This window comes from Phalacrocorax carbo, chromosome 5 (assembly GCF_963921805.1).
Source record: "Phalacrocorax carbo chromosome 5, bPhaCar2.1, whole genome shotgun sequence".
In the NCBI taxonomy this organism is placed as follows: domain Eukaryota; kingdom Metazoa; phylum Chordata; class Aves; order Suliformes; family Phalacrocoracidae; genus Phalacrocorax; species Phalacrocorax carbo.
In genome coordinates, this window is record NC_087517.1 from 44,147,514 (window position 1) to 44,166,783 (window position 19,270).

The window sequence follows — 19,270 nt, forward strand, 5'->3', positions numbered from 1 at the left end:
AATCATGCCAGACTAGCCTGATCACCTTCTATGACAAAATCACATCTTCTCCTGAGACGGGGAGAGCAGTGGGCGTGGTTTACCTGGCCTTCAGGAAAGCATTTAACAGTGTCTCCCACAGTCTCCAGTTGGGCAAGCTGGCAAGGTACAGACTGGATGGGTCATCTGCGAGATGGGCGGGAAATTGGCTAACAGGTGACTCTCAGAGGCTTTTTCAGCATCTTCCTAAATAACCTGGACGATGGGATTGAAAGCACCCTCACCACGTGTGCTGATGACACCAAGCTGGGTGGTGAGGCGAACACACGAGAAGGGAGAGCCGTCTTACTGAGAGGCCTGGACAGGCTGGAAGAGTGGGCTAGCAAGAGCAGGATGAACTCGAACAAAGACAAGTGCAAACTCCTGTACCTGCAGTGACATAAGCAAAGAGCTCAGGACAGGCTGGGATCCGTGTGGCTGGGAAGCAACCTTGCTGAAAGGGACCTGGGGGTCCTGGTGGACAACAAGCTGCACGTGAGTCGGCAGTGCACCGCTGCGGCAACAAAGGCAAATCAGGTCCCGGGTTGCACCCACAGGGGCATTGCTAGCAGAGACCAAGACGTGATCATCCCACTCTACCCAGTGCTTGTCAGGCAGCGCCTGGAGTACTGCGTCCAGTTCCAGTCCCCACAGTTCAAGAAAGATGCAGGCAGTCTGGGGAGGCCACAAAGATGATGAAAGGGCTGGAGAACCTGCCCAACAAAGAAAGACTGAAAGAGTTGGGTCTTTTCTCCCTAGAGAAGGGCAGGCTCAGGAGGAAGCCAATGGCACTATCCCGGTACTGGAAGGGCAGCTACAAAGAGGGTGGAGGCGCTCTGCTCAGAAGGAGCCACAAGGAGAAGACAAGGGTACAAGTGGCGCCGGAAGAGGTTTCCGCTCATCACAAGAGAGAAATCTTTTACAGTGAGAACAATCACCCCCTGGAGCCACCTCCGCAGGGATGTGGTGGAGTCCCCATCGCTGGAGCTTTTTGAGACGTGACAAGGGGGCCTGGGTGCTAGGCTCCCTTTCCCGTGAAAGGTTGGACCAGATGATCTTCTGAGGTCCCGTCCAACCTGGGCTCTTCTATGATCCTGTGACTGAATTCCTTCTTTTGCTTCGCTTGCACGTGCAGCTTTTGCTTTACCTGCTAAACTGTCTTTACCTCAGCTCAACGAGTGTTCTCACTTCTAACCTGCTGATCCTCAGCCCCAGCCCTCTGGCGGGGAGGGAGTGATGGGCTGTGCGGGGCTGACCTGCCTACCGGGATTAACCCACCAGACGCTAGCAAAGGAAAGACGTGTTAAAGTAAGGGATGGCTGCTCACAAGAATGTACCAAATATTAAGCCGGATTGAAGTGTCCCCAGGGCAGACCAGGACTGAGAAAAGCCCGTGCAGGGAGGCGCCTCCGCTTTCTACTCTTGCAGAACCTGCACATCTGGGATTTTTCACGGCTGGGAATGGGGGGGATTACCTAGCTCTGAACAACACCCTGCTGTGTCTTTGCTGCAAGACTGTAAAAGCTGATGCATCCCACCTCAGACCAAGGGAGGCCATGGGCCTTCTGAATGATCCCCCATCGGCCCCTATTTTCAGCCATCTGGCCACTACGCTGGGGGACCAATTGATAAGCCAGAGCTTGTCACCGCTACCCATCCTGGGCCTTCACTGAGTTGCTTCTCGGTCACAGCTGGGACATGCTCTCCACGCACTTCTCCACAGGGCCGTCAGACAAAGACTCAGCCTGGCAGCAGGAAGCGGTCTCGCTGGATGCTGGTGGGTAATGTCTGGTGTTCAGGCAATGCTCGGCTCTGACAGCCCAGAAGAGGAGGACGGAACCCTTGTGGCCCTCCACAGCAATCTCTTCTTTCAAGACAATCTCTTGCTAGCGAGTGTGGATGCAAAGATTAAGCTGATGGGCTTGACTGAGATGGTTTTGCTCGATGAGCTCCCCAGCAGCAGGAGCTTGCAAGGCCTCGGCCTCATTGCTTGTGAAGAAGAGGCGGGTGGCACTAGGAGCGCGTTGAGAGCGCGCGGAGGCATTACTTACAGCCAGCTAAATACCCCATGGGCCAGGTGGGCATGAAACTCTCCAGCACACCACCTAGTAGTTGTGAGAATGAAGACAGGGACGTGAGGAGGTGGATGATCATCCGTCTCTGCTAGGGGAGTCACCAATTTCTGATCAGCCTATCCCCCGCATCACAACCACCTCCATGATGAAAAATATGGCTTTTGAGGGGAACAGAGGGCCCAACCTGTGGACCAAGGCCACCCGCAGGAGTAAAGATTAATGGCTAGCAGGCACGTCCATGGCTCTGCTGCGTGGCATTGTAAGGCCTGGTGTTTCTTTTTAGATGGGATTAGAAGAAAGTGCCCGTGCATTTCCTTTCTCTCCTCTATAAAATTGAACCCCAAATGTTGCACCCCCAGCCCCCAGCACCTCGCTGGCCGGCTCCTGACACCCGTCTCAGCTCCCACTGCCCTTCCAAAATGGGTGCAACATGGGGCGGCTCTGCTGCTCCACCATACTCTCTCTCTGGACATGACAGCATTTTGAGGGGGCAGCCTCCTGGGGCAGGGGCAGCTTCCTCGAAATCCCGGGGCCAACATCCCTCTCGGCTGCTGCACCTGGGTGCCCCGCATGTTTTGCCCTGGGCTTCCTTCCCTGAGCGGTCCCACGTGCACCAAATGGGTCGCTGCAGCCCATGGGGCCTCTTGGCTGTAGCGCTGGCGTTTGGGAGGCGGCAAAGCAACGGCCAGGATGTGGCTGTTTAAAGGAGGTGACCGGCTGAGGGAGCATTCCTCTCCTGTCTGTGTTTCCCTGTGAGGGTCCGTGGGCATTTTTGGATTGAAGGGCTGGAGGGGGGTGTCCATGTTGTAAGGGAACAACCCCCACGTTGGAAAGAAGAGGCATTGCCTATGTCTAATTAGCGTGAATCTAAACTCCGTTTTGATCGAGCATTCCTTAAGTAGCGCTTGATGTTTTAATATTGAACCAGCCGATGGCTGCTGGAAAGCGGGCACAGCTGGTCACCCTCTCCTGAGAGTCCTGGTTCCTTCAGGGCTGACTTTTCCTCCATTGTTCTTTTTCCACAAAGGAAAGACACGCAGGCTAGGAGGAGGGGCAGGACAGCAAGCTCGGTCCCAAAGAGTGGTGCTGAAGGGAGTTCAATCCAGTGGGCAGCCGGTCACAAGTGGTGTTCCCCGGGGCTCTTTGATGAGAGCTGTCCTGTGGGCAGGGAGAGGCCGGGAGCCACCCAGCCTTCCCCGCAGGCTCAGGCGGCCCCAGCACACAGAGCTCCCACGATCAGCTCTGCGCAGAGCTCCAGCAGCACAGCCAGCCACTGCCCCGGAGAGAAGGCCTTCTCCTCCATGCGCTGCGGAGGTGGTCGTACATCCCCAGCAGCCTGGAGCTGGTGGAAGAATTTCTCTCTGTGCCTCTTAGCAGGAACAGGGTTTGAGCTGCCAGGTTTGAGACGGAGATGCTGACATCATTTGTCATGCCTTGAAGGGCTGGAACAGAGAGGAACAGGGGCACGGTCAGAACCTGGATCTGCGGAGACCCAGGAACCCCTCCTGCCAGGGCCACCCCACCCAGCTCTTCCCATGGCCAGGAGGGAGCAAGGGCCAACGGGATGAGCTGGAAGGCGCTGGCCACAAATACCCAACGTGCCCTTGAAATCTCTCTCCCCTCTGCCCATGTCGCCCCTCGTCCGTGCAGGGAGCACAGCCCTCTCCAGCCGGGGCAGGGATTGCAGCTCCCTGCTCAGGGACTTTCCTCCTCCCCACCAGACCCCGCTGACACCCCGCTGCCCTCACGCACCCTCGTAGATGACCTGCAGCTTCTGCTCCTGCTGACCCCTCACGTGCCGCCCAGCGAGCCCTGGGAACACACAGCCCATCACAAATCCCGCTAGCCTCAGCAGTACAGCCTTCCCACACCAGCTCAGCTACACGCTTTCCTCCCCTCGGCAGGGCCGAGCCTGGGCCGATCCCCGAGCATGATGCCCGAGGGCAGGGGTGGGAGAGGGCAGCAGGGAGCCCCGTGGGCACCCTTGACCCGGCATCAGGTAGTCGGGGCTCCACAGCCACCGGGGCAATTCCTGCTGCGGGTGCAGCAGCCGGGGCTGGGGCTAAGCTGCAGTGGGGCAGGGAGGGACCCCCGGGGGGTTGTGGCTCACCAATGAACCTGACGGCCGCCTCTCGCACGGACTCCTGTGGGCTCTGCAGGTACAGCAGGGACTGGCGCAGGTACTCATCTGCTCTGCTGCTGTGCTCTGCCAGCTGGAGAGAGCGGAAGGGGACGGAGGGAAGGGTTGGTGCAGAGCCTCCCCCTGCACCCAGGACTGGCCTTTGCTGCCAGGAGACCCGTCATGCCCAGGCAAGAGCCGGCTGGTGCCGGGGTTTGGGGGGAGCAGAGGGCTGGGTGCTCCCCGGGGAGCTGTGGTGCCGCTCTGCCGCCAAAGCCCAGCTGGGACAGGGCTCCGTCAGTACACTGGGCACTGGTGGCAGGGGGCTTGTCCAGGCTGGCTCTGGGTGCTTTGGGGCCATCCTTACCAGGCACTCGGCGACCGCCCATGTCTGCTCCATCTCCAGCAGCTGCCTGAGCTTCCCCTTATTCAGGAACTCGGTAGCTTGAAGCAAGGTTTCCCGAGAGGCCTGCAGAGCAGCAGAGACTGGGAGATGGCACCGCTGCCCAGGGCACAGGACCTGCGTCCTCTGCACCTGGGCAGGGTTAAGGGCCTTTCCTGGCCCCTGCTGGGAAGGCGCAGCAGCTAGGGAATGCGTCCCTTGGCATCCCTTGGTTCAGTGCCTGGGCAGAGGAGTGGGTCAACCCCCGTTTCAGGCACATGGTGCGGCCAGGGCAGCAGGACAGACGTCCTCCAGAGCTACCGCTCCGCGGCCAAGGCCGGGAGGAGACTAGCGCGGCAGCCCGCCAAGCACCAGGGCAGAAGGCAGCTGAGCCCCCTCTCACAGGGACACCGGCAGGACAGAAATCCTCACCTCTGCCACGCGCTCGTTCTCATCGTGCAGGCAGCAGAGCAGGGGGATCAGGCTCTGGTAAATGTGTGCCCTCAGTGGCTTTTTTCCCGATGCAGCTATAATCACCATCACGTCTCGGAAGAGGCGAATGGAAAGCAGTTGCACATAGCTGGCGTCCTGGTGGAAAGGAAGAGGGCAAGACCTCATCGCCAGCCGCTCCAGGCTCACCTGGGTACAGGCCTGAAAATCCACAGGGCACAAAGTTTCCCGGCAGCACCCAGCACCCGCGGTAGGGGGCACAAAGCCTTACGCTGTCAAAGAGTGGCAGGAGCCTCTCAGCCAGCTGCAGAGCAATGGGGCTGGCAAGGGGGAGGTCTCTGGCCTGGAGCACCTTCCTGAGCACACAGAGGGTCTTCCCGACCACCTCCCCATCTGCATCCCGCAGTAACTCTATGAGACGTGGCAGCAGGAAGGTCATTCTTTTGGCCTGCGTGGAACACAATGCTGTGTTGTGAAGCCATAAAAAGCTGCAGTGCCAAAACTGCTCTGGCAGTTCAAGCCCACACTGCTGCCTCAGGGCTCAGAAGCCAGAGGCTTGCCCCGAAGGACTCGAGCAGGTGAACCCCCGGGGAGGCAGGAGAGCTGGGAGCAGCTGCCACCGCTCCCAGAGCCCAGCCAAGGCCAAGCAACTGTGCTGCCCAGCACCCCTTACCCAGCCCCATACTGCCAGCATGGCTTTGGCTGGCTGCCCCCTTCTCACCATTAAGGGTCTATCGATGAGCAGGATGAAGCATCTGAGCACCAGGCAATGCATCTCTCTGCACTCACTCCGCAGGTACCTTGGGCTGAACTGCAGGACGTGGACACCCCATCCCCTTATGTCAGGGCAAGCGGTCAAGAGCTGAAAGACACAGAGCAGTGACAGGGGTACCTGTCCGGCAGGACCCCAGCACCGTGTAGGGCTGGGTCCAGCCAGTGGCGCAGGGCGTGGGCACCTCCCCAGGCAGCCAAGCCAGAAGGCGGCAACCGCCGCAGAGAGCCCCTGGGCTCCCTGCCCTGTGCCGCGGGGCACACGGTGCAGGTCGCTCGCCCGCTCTGCTGTGCCCCCCAGGCCTCGACAGCCTCTGATTCCTCGTCCTTCAAGGAGCCGTGATGGACGAAGGGTGAGAGCTGGCACAAGGGGGACACGAATTGCAGGGGTGGACAAGTGTCACCCCAGCAGCAGGGCTAAAGGCACGCAGTGGAGCCGACCCTCTGCCCCAGCTCCACCGACAGGGCTCCCCTTGCAGCTGTGGCTACAGGAGGGCAGCGTGGTGGGAGGAAGGTCAGCGAGGCAGCACTCGCCATCACGCTCACCTCGAGAAAGAGCGCCATGGCAGGGACCTCCCAGCGTGGCTCCTTCCTGTTGAGCTGCTCGACCAGGTATCGTGCAATGCAGTAACGCAAGCACCTCGAGATACCACGCATTTCTCTGGCAGGGAGAAGAAAGCACCGTTGACCCTGAGCAGGGTGGCAACCTCACTTGAGACTGACTCACACAGGCCTGCTCTTTCCCCACCACTCCTCACCAAGGGAAAGGTAGTGGCCAACACCAGCAGGCTCCTTTTGCGGAGGAGACTGGAAAAATACCCTTCCTGCCCTGAAGCCTTTCCTTCTGAGGAGACCCCTTTCCTGCCTGGGGGAAACTCATGTCCCCCAGGCTCTGTCGCTGGCCTTCAGTGCTTCCTGCCCTGCCCCAGTGGGCTGCCCTGGCTGGGGCTGCCTGCAGACAGACCCCCCGCTCTGTGCCCTCAGCCCCTCAGGCCCCATGGGAGGGGATGCTGGCGCTTTGGGGACATGGCTGCTCCTGTGCACCCCTCTCGCAGGCTTTTTCCGGTCTGCTGGGCCATCCCTTGGTGGACAAGGCCCTCTCAGCCGTGACCAAGGGGACTGTGTGGAGGGCCCTGCCTGCAGGGGAGAAATGGCAGGGGGAGTGGGAAGAAGGGGGATCTCACCTGGCCAGCAGGCCCATGGCGTAGTGGTGGGTCTCAGCGTTGAGAAGTGTGTCCCAGCCATGCTTACGTTCCACTTCAAACACCACATTCTCATACCCCAGACGGCAGAGCAGTGCTTTCACGGTCAGCACTGCAAAGCTGTGTGCAGAGCAAAGCCCAGGTCACGCCAGTTCCCTGGCCACAGCTCCGGGGCCATAGCAGGGACCGGCAGACTGGGATGGAGCACCTGTTGGGGTTGGTGGGAAGGCAGCCTTCCCGCTGGCATCCCCTCCAGAAGGTGTCAACCTCCTCTGGCATCTGCTCGGTGCTGAAGAAAATTTGGGAGAGTAGAGCCAGGAAGAGGCGTGGGAAATGCACCTTCAGCCTCTGTGGGCACCTGGGTAGCTGGAGAATCTCCCACAGTGCCCTGGTTGCCTGCAGAAAAGAAAACACCCGGAGTCAGCGCTCAGTGCCAAGATGTCTCCATGGCAGGGCCTGAGCTGGGTGACAGAGGCTCAGGCGCTGCCCTGGGCCATGGGAGACGCAGGGGGAGCACCCAGCCTGGCTGCCCCTGAACCTGCCCCTCAGCTAGGTTTGCAGCCCAGCGCGGGAGGCAAGGGCATGCAGTGGCGGGGGAGGATTGGGAGCCTCCTGGAGAGGCGACGCTGGGGGTGATCAAAGGCCATCTCCAGAAACTCACGGCCAGGGCAAAGACGTCCTTATTGTCCCCGTCGGAGGTGAACGTGCTGTGCAGCGGCCAGTCTGCCAGCACAGGGAGCAGCTCCAGTAGCACCTTGTCTGCAGTCCTCATCGTGGAGACCATCACCCTCCACATGGCCGCAGCAGCTCTGCAGACCCAGAGCTCTGTGTCAGCGGGGTCTCGGCCACAGCGCCGCAGCCTGGGCACCCCCGGGGTCCTGTGCTGGCTGCCAGCCCTGCCTCTGCCCACTGCCCCTTGCTGGCAGCAGCCAGCGGGCCTGCACCTGCGGGCAGCAGGTGGCCAAGCAACAGTGCCTCGAGGGGCAGGGAGGGAGCGTAGCAGCAGGCTCTAGGGTTGACATGCCAGGCCTAGGAACCAGAGGGGCCAGAAGACCTCCGTCTGTCTGGCAGCCAACATGGGGCGGGCTCTACAGGCTGATGGGCTCTCAAGGCCCAGAGCCCTCAAGGCAGTTGGGCCCCGTACCTGTCGCACGATGGGGCGCAGCGCAGGAGCGTCACCACCACGTCATGGGGGTGCGCGTGGGTCAGCTCCGCAAGGGCGTTGGGCAACCTTTGCGTGGCAGACACATCCGTGTTGGATGTGAGCCACCGGTAGATGCACCTCACAACGCTCGGCACCTGGAGGAGACACGGCTGGGAGTTGAAGTGCTGCCGGCGCCAGCTGTCTCCCCAGCTTCCCCCAAGAAGTGCTTCCCCTCCCACCATGCTGTGCTGGCCTAAAAGGCTGCTGGGTGCCCAGCGGACCCAACTCCAGGGGGCACACGGTCCCCAGGGGGCTTGAGCCCAGCCACAGGCTACGTACATGCTCCAAACTGGAGACATCACTTTCCGCCAGCAGAGCCTGCATGGCAGCACAAGCCTCCGCGTCACAGGAGCCTGAGCCCGCCATGCCCTCAATGGCCATAATGGTGGTGTCTTCAGGCTCAGTGGGCTTGAGGACACAGGTGGGCTCCTGCTCCTGCTGCTGCTCCTGCTCCTCTTCTGGCAGGTCCCCGTCTGGATGTGACAAAAGACCAAGCATAGGCAGAGCTGAGGGCCTGCAGGAGAGGCTGTTGAACACAGCCGAGCCCCGCGCTCCCCAGGCAGCGCCAGCCCCAGGACAGGGGCTGGTGGGGACACTACCCCCCACCTCCCCGGCTGCAGGTTGGGGCTGGGGGTGCCCGCTGGATGGAGCATGGCCGGAGCCCAGCCGTGGGGACCCTCCTCGGCCCCTCCTGCCCTGGGAATGCCCATAGGGGATGGGATGGGGCCAAGGCGGCTGCAGCCGCTAGCCCTGTGGCCCAGCTCAGCCACTCTCACGCCTGCAGCAGCTGAACCACCTCCACCTCATCGGGCTGCCAAACCGGGTCAGCCCCAGTACCTTTGTCCTCCTTCTCCTCCTCCCCTGCCAGCCAGGCCAGCCTGGGCACACTGGGGGGTCTCTCTGCCATGCTGCTGAGGCCCGGCCTTGAGGGCTGCGGTCGCAGGGGTGGGAGACGCGTCGGAAAAGCGTCGCAGGTGCGGTTCAGAAGGGACCGAGGTGGCTGCTCAGGGGCTCCCCGCAGCCCCACTCCGTCCCGTCCCGTCCTGTCCTGTCGCGTCCTCTGGGCGCTGTGGGGTGGCCACGTCACCACCACTGCTCATATCAGGGCAGGTCACAAAGGGTCCTGTGACACGCCGCCACGTGCCATCCAATGGGCAGTGCCCATGTCACGGCGGGTCACCTGCTGACACATACCTGTCCCCTGGCGCCTCCAGCTGCCCCGTCCCCTTAGGGCCTCCCGCCAGCCCGTCCCTGGGGCAGCCCAGTTTTCAGGGCCACCCATCAGCAGCACCTTGTTACAGGGCCACCGAGCTTGGGCAAGAAGGAGCTCCGAAGCCGCCTCGCAGCACAAACCCCCTTCTGGCTTCCACTAAAAAATATTTATTGTTGGGGTATTCATCAGTTTTCTATACAGAGTATTAATAATGCTTGTTCAGTGAGAGCAGTGCTATCGAATAGGCTTCATTCATGTCCATTTTGAGCATCTTGCTTTCATGCTCTGTGACGCAGCGATGTGCAGGTCCGGTTTGGGGTTCAGTGTATTTGGGTGCCTGGTTTAATGGCCGCCGTCACTGCAAAAGTGTCCTCCCACAGACACGAAGCCAGCACGGATTTACTGAGGGCAAATCATGCCAGACTAGCCTGATCACCTTCTATGACAAAATCACATCTTCTCCTGAGACGGGGAGAGCAGTGGGCGTGGTTTACCTGGCCTTCAGGAAAGCATTTAACAGTGTCTCCCACAGTCTCCAGTTGGGCAAGCTGGCAAGGTACAGACTGGATGGGTCATCTGTGAGATGGGCGGGAAATTGGCTAACAGGTGACTCTCAGAGGCTTTTTCAGCATCTTCCTAAATAACCTGGACGATGGGATTGAAAGCACCCTCACCACGTGTGCTGATGACACCAAGCTGGGTGGTGAGGCGAACACACGAGAAGGGAGAGCCGTCTTACTGAGAGGCCTGGACAGGCTGGAAGAGTGGGCTAGCAAGAGCAGGATGAACTCGAACAAAGACAAGTGCAAACTCCTGTACCTGCAGTGACATAAGCAAAGAGCTCAGGACAGGCTGGGATCCGTGTGGCTGGGAAGCAACCTTGCTGAAAGGGACCTGGGGGTCCTGGTGGACAACAAGCTGCACGTGAGTCGGCAGTGCACCGCTGCGGCAACAAAGGCAAATCAGGTCCCGGGTTGCACCCACAGGGGCATTGCTAGCAGAGACCAAGACGTGATCATCCCACTCTACTCAGTGCTTGTCAGGCAGCGCCTGGAGTACTGCGTCCAGTTCCAGTCCCCACAGTTCAAGAAAGATGCAGGCAGTCTGGGGAGGCCACAAAGATGATGAAAGGGCTGGAGAACCTGCCCAACAAAGAAAGACTGAAAGAGTTGGGTCTTTTCTCCCTAGAGAAGGGCAGGCTCAGGAGGAAGCCAATGGCACTATCCCGGTACTGGAAGGGCAGCTACAAAGAGGGTGGAGGCGCTCTGCTCAGAAGGAGCCACAAGGAGAAGACAAGGGTACAAGTGGCGCCGGAAGAGGTTTCCGCTCATCACAAGAGAGAAATCTTTTACAGTGAGAACAATCACCCCCTGGAGCCACCTCCGCAGGGATGTGGTGGAGTCCCCATCGCTGGAGCTTTTTGAGACGTGACAAGGGGGCCTGGGTGCTAGGCTCCCTTTCCCGTGAAAGGTTGGACCAGATGATCTTCTGAGGTCCCGTCCAACCTGGGCTCTTCTATGATCCTGTGACTGAATTCCTTCTTTTGCTTCGCTTGCACGTGCAGCTTTTGCTTTACCTGCTAAACTGTCTTTACCTCAGCTCAACGAGTGTTCTCACTTCTAACCTGCTGATCCTCAGCCCCAGCCCTCTGGCGGGGAGGGAGTGATGGGCTGTGCGGGGCTGACCTGCCTACCGGGATTAACCCACCAGACGCTAGCAAAGGAAAGACGTGTTAAAGTAAGGGATGGCTGCTCACAAGAATGTACCAAATATTAAGCCGGATTGAAGTGTCCCCAGGGCAGACCAGGACTGAGAAAAGCCCGTGCAGGGAGGCGCCTCCGCTTTCTACTCTTGCAGAACCTGCACATCTGGGATTTTTCACGGCTGGGAATGGGGGGGATTACCTAGCTCTGAACAACACCCTGCTGTGTCTTTGCTGCAAGACTGTAAAAGCTGATGCATCCCACCTCAGACCAAGGGAGGCCATGGGCCTTCTGAATGATCCCCCATCGGCCCCTATTTTCAGCCATCTGGCCACTACGCTGGGGGACCAATTGATAAGCCAGAGCTTGTCACCGCTACCCATCCTGGGCCTTCACTGAGTTGCTTCTCGGTCACAGCTGGGACATGCTCTCCACGCACTTCTCCACAGGGCCGTCAGACAAAGACTCAGCCTGGCAGCAGGAAGCGGTCTCGCTGGATGCTGGTGGGTAATGTCTGGTGTTCAGGCAATGCTCGGCTCTGACAGCCCAGAAGAGGAGGACGGAACCCTTGTGGCCCTCCACAGCAATCTCTTCTTTCAAGACAATCTCTTGCTAGCGAGTGTGGATGCAAAGATTAAGCTGATGGGCTTGACTGAGATGGTTTTGCTCGATGAGCTCCCCAGCAGCAGGAGCTTGCAAGGCCTCGGCCTCATTGCTTGTGAAGAAGAGGCGGGTGGCACTAGGAGCGCGTTGAGAGCGCGCGGAGGCATTACTTACAGCCAGCTAAATACCCCATGGGCCAGGTGGGCATGAAACTCTCCAGCACACCACCTAGTAGTTGTGAGAATGAAGACAGGGACGTGAGGAGGTGGATGATCATCCGTCTCTGCTAGGGGAGTCACCAATTTCTGATCAGCCTATCCCCCGCATCACAACCACCTCCATGATGAAAAATATGGCTTTTGAGGGGAACAGAGGGCCCAACCTGTGGACCAAGGCCACCCGCAGGAGTAAAGATTAATGGCTAGCAGGCACGTCCATGGCTCTGCTGCGTGGCATTGTAAGGCCTGGTGTTTCTTTTTAGATGGGATTAGAAGAAAGTGCCCGTGCATTTCCTTTCTCTCCTCTATAAAATTGAACCCCAAATGTTGCACCCCCAGCCCCCAGCACCTCGCTGGCCGGCTCCTGACACCCGTCTCAGCTCCCACTGCCCTTCCAAAATGGGTGCAACATGGGGCGGCTCTGCTGCTCCACCATACTCTCTCTCTGGACATGACAGCATTTTGAGGGGGCAGCCTCCTGGGGCAGGGGCAGCTTCCTCGAAATCCCAGGGCCAACATCCCTCTCGGCTGCTGCACCTGGGTGCCCCGCATGTTTTGCCCCGGGCTTCCTTCCCTGAGCGGTCCCACGTGCACCAAATGGGTCGCTGCAGCCCATGGGGCCTCTTGGCTGTAGCGCTGGCGTTTGGGAGGCGGCAAAGCAACGGCCAGGATGTGGCTGTTTAAAGGAGGTGACCGGCTGAGGGAGCATTCCTCTCCTGTCTGTGTTTCCCTGTGAGGGTCCGTGGGCATTTTTGGATTGAAGGGCTGGAGGGGGGTGTCCATGTTGTAAGGGAACAACCCCCACGTTGGAAAGAAGAGGCATTGCCTATGTCTAATTAGCGTGAATCTAAACTCCGTTTTGATCGAGCATTCCTTAAGTAGCGCTTGATGTTTTAATATTGAACCAGCCGATGGCTGCTGGAAAGCGGGCACAGCTGGTCACCCTCTCCTGAGAGTCCTGGTTCCTTCAGGGCTGACTTTTCCTCCATTGTTCTTTTTCCACAAAGGAAAGACACGCAGGCTAGGAGGAGGGGCAGGACAGCAAGCTCGGTCCCAAAGAGTGGTGCTGAAGGGAGTTCAATCCAGTGGGCAGCCGGTCACAAGTGGTGTTCCCCGGGGCTCTTTGATGAGAGCTGTCCTGTGGGCAGGGAGAGGCCGGGAGCCACCCAGCCTTCCCCGCAGGCTCAGGCGGCCCCAGCACACAGAGCTCCCACGATCAGCTCTGCGCAGAGCTCCAGCAGCACAGCCAGCCACTGCCCCGGAGAGAAGGCCTTCTCCTCCATGCGCTGCGGAGGTGGTCGTACATCCCCAGCAGCCTGGAGCTGGTGGAAGAATTTCTCTCTGTGCCTCTTAGCAGGAACAGGGTTTGAGCTGCCAGGTTTGAGACGGAGATGCTGACATCATTTGTCATGCCTTGAAGGGCTGGAACAGAGAGGAACAGGGGCACGGTCAGAACCTGGATCTGCGGAGACCCAGGAACCCCTCCTGCCAGGGCCACCCCACCCAGCTCTTCCCATGGCCAGGAGGGAGCAAGGGCCAACAGGATGAGCTGGAAGGCGCTGGCCACAAATACCCAACGTGCCCTTGAAATCTCTCTCCCCTCTGCCCATGTCGCCCCTCGTCCGTGCAGGGAGCACAGCCCTCTCCAGCCGGGGCAGGGATTGCAGCTCCCTGCTCAGGGACTTTCCTCCTCCCCACCAGACCCCGCTGACACCCCGCTGCCCTCACGCACCCTCGTAGATGACCTGCAGCTTCTGCTCCTGCTGACCCCTCACGTGCCGCCCAGCGAGCCCTGGGAACACACAGCCCATCACAAATCCTGCTAGCCTCAGCAGTACAGCCTTCCCACACCAGCTCAGCTACACGCTTTCCTCCCCTCGGCAGGGCCGAGCCTGGGGCGATCCCCGAGCATGATGCCCGAGGGCAGGGGTGGGAGAGGGCAGCAGGGAGCCCCGTGGGCACCCTTGACCCGGCATCAGGTAGTTGGGGCTCCACAGCCACCGGGGCAATTCCTGCTGCGGGTGCAGCAGCCGGGGCTGGGGATAAGCTGCAGTGGGGCAGGGAGGGACCCCCGGGGGGTTGTGGCTCACCAATGAACCTGACGGCCACCTCTCGCACGGACTCCTGTGGGCTCTGCAGGTACAGCAGGGACTGGCGCAGGTACTCATCTGCTCTGCTGCTGTGCTCTGCCAGCTGGAGAGAGCGGAAGGGGACGGAGGGAAGGGTTGGTGCAGAGCCTCCCCCTGCACCCAGGACTGGCCTTTGCTGCCAGGAGACCCGTCATGCCCAGGCAAGAGCCGGCTGGTGCCGGGGTTTGGGGGGAGCAGAGGGCTGGGTGCTCCCCGGGGAGCTGTGGTGCCGCTCTGCCGCCAAAGCCCAGCTGGGACAGGGCTCCGTCAGTACACTGGGCACTGGTGGCAGGGGGCTTGTCCAGGCTGGCTCTGGGTGCTTTGGGGCCATCCTTACCAGGCACTCGGCGACCGCCCATGTCTGCTCCATCTCCAGCAGCTGCCTGAGCTTCCCCTTATTCAGGAACTCGGTAGCTTGAAGCAAGGTTTCCCGAGAGGCCTGCAGAGCAGCAGAGACTGGGAGATGGCACCGCTGCCCAGGGCACAGGACCTGCGTCCTCTGCACCTGGGCAGGGTTAAGGGCCTTTCCTGGCCCCTGCTGGGAAGGCGCAGCAGCTAGGGAATGCGTCCCTTGGCATCCCTTGGTTCAGTGCCTGGGCAGAGGAGTGGGTCAACCCCCGTTTCAGGCACATGGTGCGGCCAGGGCAGCAGGACAGATGTCCTCCAGAGCTACCGCTCCGCGGCCAAGGCCGGGAGGAGACTAGCGCGGCAGCCCGCCAAGCGCCAGGGCAGAAGGCAGCTGAGCCCCCTCTCACAGGGTCACCGGCAGGACAGAAATCCTCACCTCTGCCACGCGCTCGTTCTCATCGTGCAGGCAGCAGAGCAGGGGGATCAGGCTCTGGTAAATGTGTGCCCTCAGTGGCTTTTTTCCCGATGCAGCTATAATCACCATCACGTCTCGGAAGAGGCGAATGGAAAGCAGTTGCACATAGCTGGCGTCCTGGTGGAAAGGAAGAGGGCAAGACCTCATCGCCAGCCGCTCCAGGCTCACCTGGGTACAGGCCTGAAAATCCACAGGGCACAAAGTTTCCCGGCAGCACCCAGCACCCGCGGTAGGGGGCACAAAGCCTTACGCTGTCAAAGAGTGGCAGGAGCCTCTCAGCCAGCTGCAGAGCAATGGGGCTGGCAAGGGGGAGGTCTCTGGCCTGGAGCACCTTCCTGAGCACACAGAGGGTCTTCCCGACCACCTCCCCATCTGCATCCCGCAGTAACTCTATGAGACGTGGCAGCAGGAAGGTCATTCTTTTGGCCTGCGTGGAACACAATGCTGTGTTGTGAAGCCATAAAAGGCTGCAGTGCCAAAACTGCTCTGGCAGTTCAAGCCCACACTGCTGCCTCAGGGCTCAGAAGCCAGAGGCTTGCCCCGAAGGACTCGAGCAGGTGAACCCCCGGGGAGGCAGGAGAGCTGGGAGCAGCTGCCACCGCTCCCAGAGCCCAGCCAAGGCCAAGCAACTGTGCTGCCCAGCACCCCTTACCCAGCCCCATACTGCCAGCATGGCTTTGGCTGGCTGCCCCCTTCTCACCATTAAGGGTCTATCGATGAGCAGGATGAAGCATCTGAGCACCAGGCAATGCATCTCTCTGCACTCACTCCGCAGGTACCTTGGGCTGAACTGCAGGATGTGGACACCCCATCCCCTTATGTCAGGGCAAGCGGTCAAGAGCTGAAAGACACAGAGCAGTGACAGGGGTACCTGTCCGGCAGGACCACAGCACGAATTGCAGGGGTGGACAAGTGTCACCCCAGCAGCAGGGCTAAAGGCACGCAGTGGAGCCGACCCTCTGCCCCAGCTCCACCGACAGGGCTCCCCTTGCAGCTGTGGCTACAGGAGGGCAGCGTGGTGGGAGGAAGGTCAGCGAGGCAGCACTCGCCATCACGCTCACCTCGAGAAAGAGCGCCATGGCAGGGACCTCCCAGCGTGGCTCCTTCCTGTTGAGCTGCTCGACCAGGTATCGTGCAATGCAGTAACGCAAGCACCTCGAGATACCACGCATTTCTCTGGCAGGGAGAAGAAAGCACCGTTGACCCTGAGCAGGGTGGCAACCTCACTTGAGACTGACTCACACAGGCCTGCTCTTTCCCCACCACTCCTCACCAAGGGAAAGGTAGTGGCCAACACCAGCAGGCTCCTTTTGCGGAGGAGACTGGAAAAATACCCTTCCTGCCCTGAAGCCTTTCCTTCTGAGGAGACCCCTTTCCTGCCTGGGGGAAACTCATGTCCCCCAGGCTCTGTCGCTGGCCTTCAGTGCTTCCTGCCCTGCCCCAGTGGGCTGCCCTGGCTGGGGCTGCCTGCAGACAGACCCCCCGCTCTGTGCCCTCAGCCCCTCAGGCCCCATGGGAGGGGATGCTGGCGCTTTGGGGACATGGCTGCTCCTGTGCACCCCTCTCGCAGGCTTTTTCCGGTCTGCTGGGCCATCCCTTGGTGGACAAGGCCCTCTCAGCCACGACCAAGGGGACTGTGTGGAGGGCCCTGCCTGCAGGGGAGAAATGGCAGGGGGAGTGGGAAGAAGGGGGATCTCACCTGGCCAGCAGGCCCATGGCGTAGTGGTGGGTCTCAGCGTTGAGAAGTGTGTCCCAGCCACGCTTACGTTCCACTTCAAACACCACATTCTCATACCCCAGACGGCAGAGCAGTGCTTTCACGGTCAGCACTGCAAAGCTGTGTGCAGAGCAAAGCCCAGGTCACGCCAGTTCCCTGGCCACAGCTCCGGGGCCATAGCAGGGACCGGCAGACTGGGATGGAGCACCTGTTGGGGTTGGTGGGAAGGCAGCCTTCCCACTGGCATCCCCTCCAGAAGGTGTCAACCTCCTCTGGCATCTGCTCGGTGCTGAAGAAAATTTGGGAGAGTAGAGCCAGGAAGAGGCATGGGAAATGCACCTTCAGCCTCTGTGGGCGCCTGGGTAGCTGGAGAATCTCCCACAGTGCCCTGGTTGCCTGCAGAAAAGAAAACACCCGGAGTCAGCGCTCAGTGCCAAGATGTCTCCATGGCAGGGCCTGAGCTGGGTGACAGAGGCTCAGGCGCTGCCCTGGGCCATGGGAGACGCAGGGGGAGCACCCAGCCTGGCTGCCCCTGAACCTGCCCCTCAGCTAGGTTTGCAGCCCAGCGCGGGAGGCAAGGGCATGCAGTGGCGGGGGAGGATTGGGAGCCTCCTGGAGAGGCGACGCTGGGGGTGATCAAAGGCCATCTCCAGAAACTCATGGCCAGGGCAAAGACGTCCTTATTGTCCCCGTCGGAGGTGAACGTGCTGTGCAGCGGCCAGTCTGCCAGCACAGGGAGCAGCTCCAGTAGCACCTTGTCTGCAGTCCTCATCGTGGAGACCATCACCCTCCACATGGCCGCAGCAGCTCTGCAGACCCAGAGCTCTGTGTCAGCGGGGTCTCGGCCACAGCGCCGCAGCCTGGGCACCCCCGGGGTCCTGTGCTGGCTGCCAGCCCTGCCTCTGCCCACTGCCCCTTGCTGGCAGCAGCCAGCGGGCCTGCACCTGCGGGCAGCAGGTGGCCAAGCAACAGTGCCTCGAGGGGCAGGGAGGGAGCGTAGCAGCAGGCTCTAGGGTTGACATGCCAGGCCTAGGAACCAGAGGGGCCAGAAGACCTCCGTCTGTCTGGCAGCCAACATGGGGCGGGCTCTACAGGCTGATGGGCTCTCAAGGCCCAGAGCCCTCAAGGCAGTTGGGCCCCGTACCTGTCGCACGATGGGGCGCAGCGCAGGAGCGTCACCACCACGTCATGGGGGTGCGCGTGGGTCAGCTCCGCAAGGGCGTTGGGCAACCTTTGCGTGGCAGACACATCCGTGTTGGATGTGAGCCACCGGTAGATGCACCTCACAACGCTCGGCACCTGGAGGAGACACGGCTGGGAGTTGAAGTGCTGCCGGCGCCAGCTGTCTCCCCAGCTTCCCCCAAGAAGTGCTTCCCCTCCCACCATGCTGTGCTGGCCTAAAAGGCTGCTGGGTGCCCAGCGGACCCAACTCCAGGGGGCACATGGTCCCCAGGGGGCTTGAGCCCAGCCACAGGCTACGTACATGCTCCAAACTGGAGACATCACTTTCCGCCAGCAGAGCCTGCATGGCAGCACAAGCCTCCGCGTCACAGGAGCCTGAGCCCGCCATGCCCTCAATGGCCATAATGGTGGTGTCTTCAGGCTCAGTGGGCTTGAGGACACAGGTGGGCTCCTGCTCCTGCTGCTGCTCCTGCTCCTCTTCTGGCAGGTCCCCGTCTGGATGTGACAAAAGACCAAGCATAGGCAGAGCTGAGGGCCTGCAGGAGAGGCTGTTGAACACAGCCGAGCCCCGTGCTCCCCAGGCAGCGCCAGCCCCAGGACAGGGGCTGGTGGGGACACTACAAGGGCTGGAGGGGGGTGTCCATGTTGTAAGGGAACAACCCCCACGTTGGAAAGAAGAGGCATTGCCTATGTCTAATTAGCGTGAATCTAAACTCCGTTTTGATCGAGCATTCCTTAAGTAGCGCTTGATGTTTTAATATTGAACCAGCCGATGGCTGCTGGAAAGCGGGCACAGCTGGTCACCCTCTCCTGAGGGTCCTGGTTCCTTCAGGGCTGACTTTTCCTCCATTGTTCTTTTTCCACAAAGGAAAGACACGCAGGCTAGGAGGAGGGGCAGGACAGCAAGCTCGGTCCCAAAGAGTGGTGCTGAAGGGAGTTCAATCCAGTGGGCAGCCGGTCACAAGTGGTGTTCCCCGGGGCTCTTTGATGAGAGCTGTCCTGTGGGCAGGGAGAGGCCGGGAGCCACCCAGCCTTCCCCGCAGGCTCAGGCGGCCCCAGCACACAGAGCTCCCACGATCAGCTCTGCGCAGAGCTCCAGCAGCACAGCCAGCCACTGCCCCGGAGAGAAGGCCGTCTCCTCCATGCGCTGCGGAGGTGGTCGTACATCCCCAGCAGCCTGGAGCTGGTGGAAGAATTTCTCTCTGTGCCTCTTAGCAGGAACAGGGTTTGAGCTGCCAGGTTTGAGACGGAGATGCTGACATCATTTGTCATGCCTTGAAGGGCTGGAACAGAGAGGAACAGGGGCACGGTCAGAACCTGGATCTGCGGAGACCCAGGAACCCCTCCTGCCAGGGCCACCCCACCCAGCTCTTCCCATGGCCAGGAGGGAGCAAGGGCCAACGGGATGAGCTGGAAGGCGCTGGCCACAAATACCCAACGTGCCCTTGAAATCTCTCTCCC

General features: G+C 60.5%; 2 protein-coding genes across 2 annotated transcripts; both read right to left on the reverse strand.

The window, feature by feature from the left end:
- Positions 1-627: 627 nt before the first annotated feature.
- Positions 628-8,744, reverse strand: LOC135313633 (maestro heat-like repeat-containing protein family member 7). The gene is made up of 12 exons (XM_064453255.1): positions 8,501-8,744; positions 8,162-8,316; positions 7,679-7,826; positions 7,226-7,413; positions 7,000-7,137; positions 6,362-6,476; positions 5,766-5,906; positions 5,316-5,492; positions 5,027-5,182; positions 4,580-4,681; positions 4,204-4,306; positions 628-3,535 (listed from the first exon to the last, which is right to left on the reverse strand). The coding sequence occupies exons 1-12, from the start codon at positions 8,717-8,719 to the stop codon at positions 3,330-3,332; spliced, it is 1,848 nt and encodes a 615-aa protein (XP_064309325.1). The 5' UTR covers positions 8,720-8,744; the 3' UTR covers positions 628-3,329.
- An 845-nt stretch (positions 8,745-9,589) lies between these two features.
- LOC135313429 (uncharacterized) lies at positions 9,590-17,163 on the reverse strand. The gene is made up of 8 exons (XM_064452231.1): positions 16,836-17,163; positions 16,610-16,747; positions 15,972-16,086; positions 15,611-15,751; positions 14,872-15,027; positions 14,425-14,526; positions 14,049-14,151; positions 9,590-13,380 (listed from the first exon to the last, which is right to left on the reverse strand). The coding sequence occupies exons 1-8, from the start codon at positions 16,904-16,906 to the stop codon at positions 13,175-13,177; spliced, it is 1,032 nt and encodes a 343-aa protein (XP_064308301.1). The 5' UTR covers positions 16,907-17,163; the 3' UTR covers positions 9,590-13,174.
- Between the last annotated feature and the right edge of the window lie 2,107 nt (positions 17,164-19,270).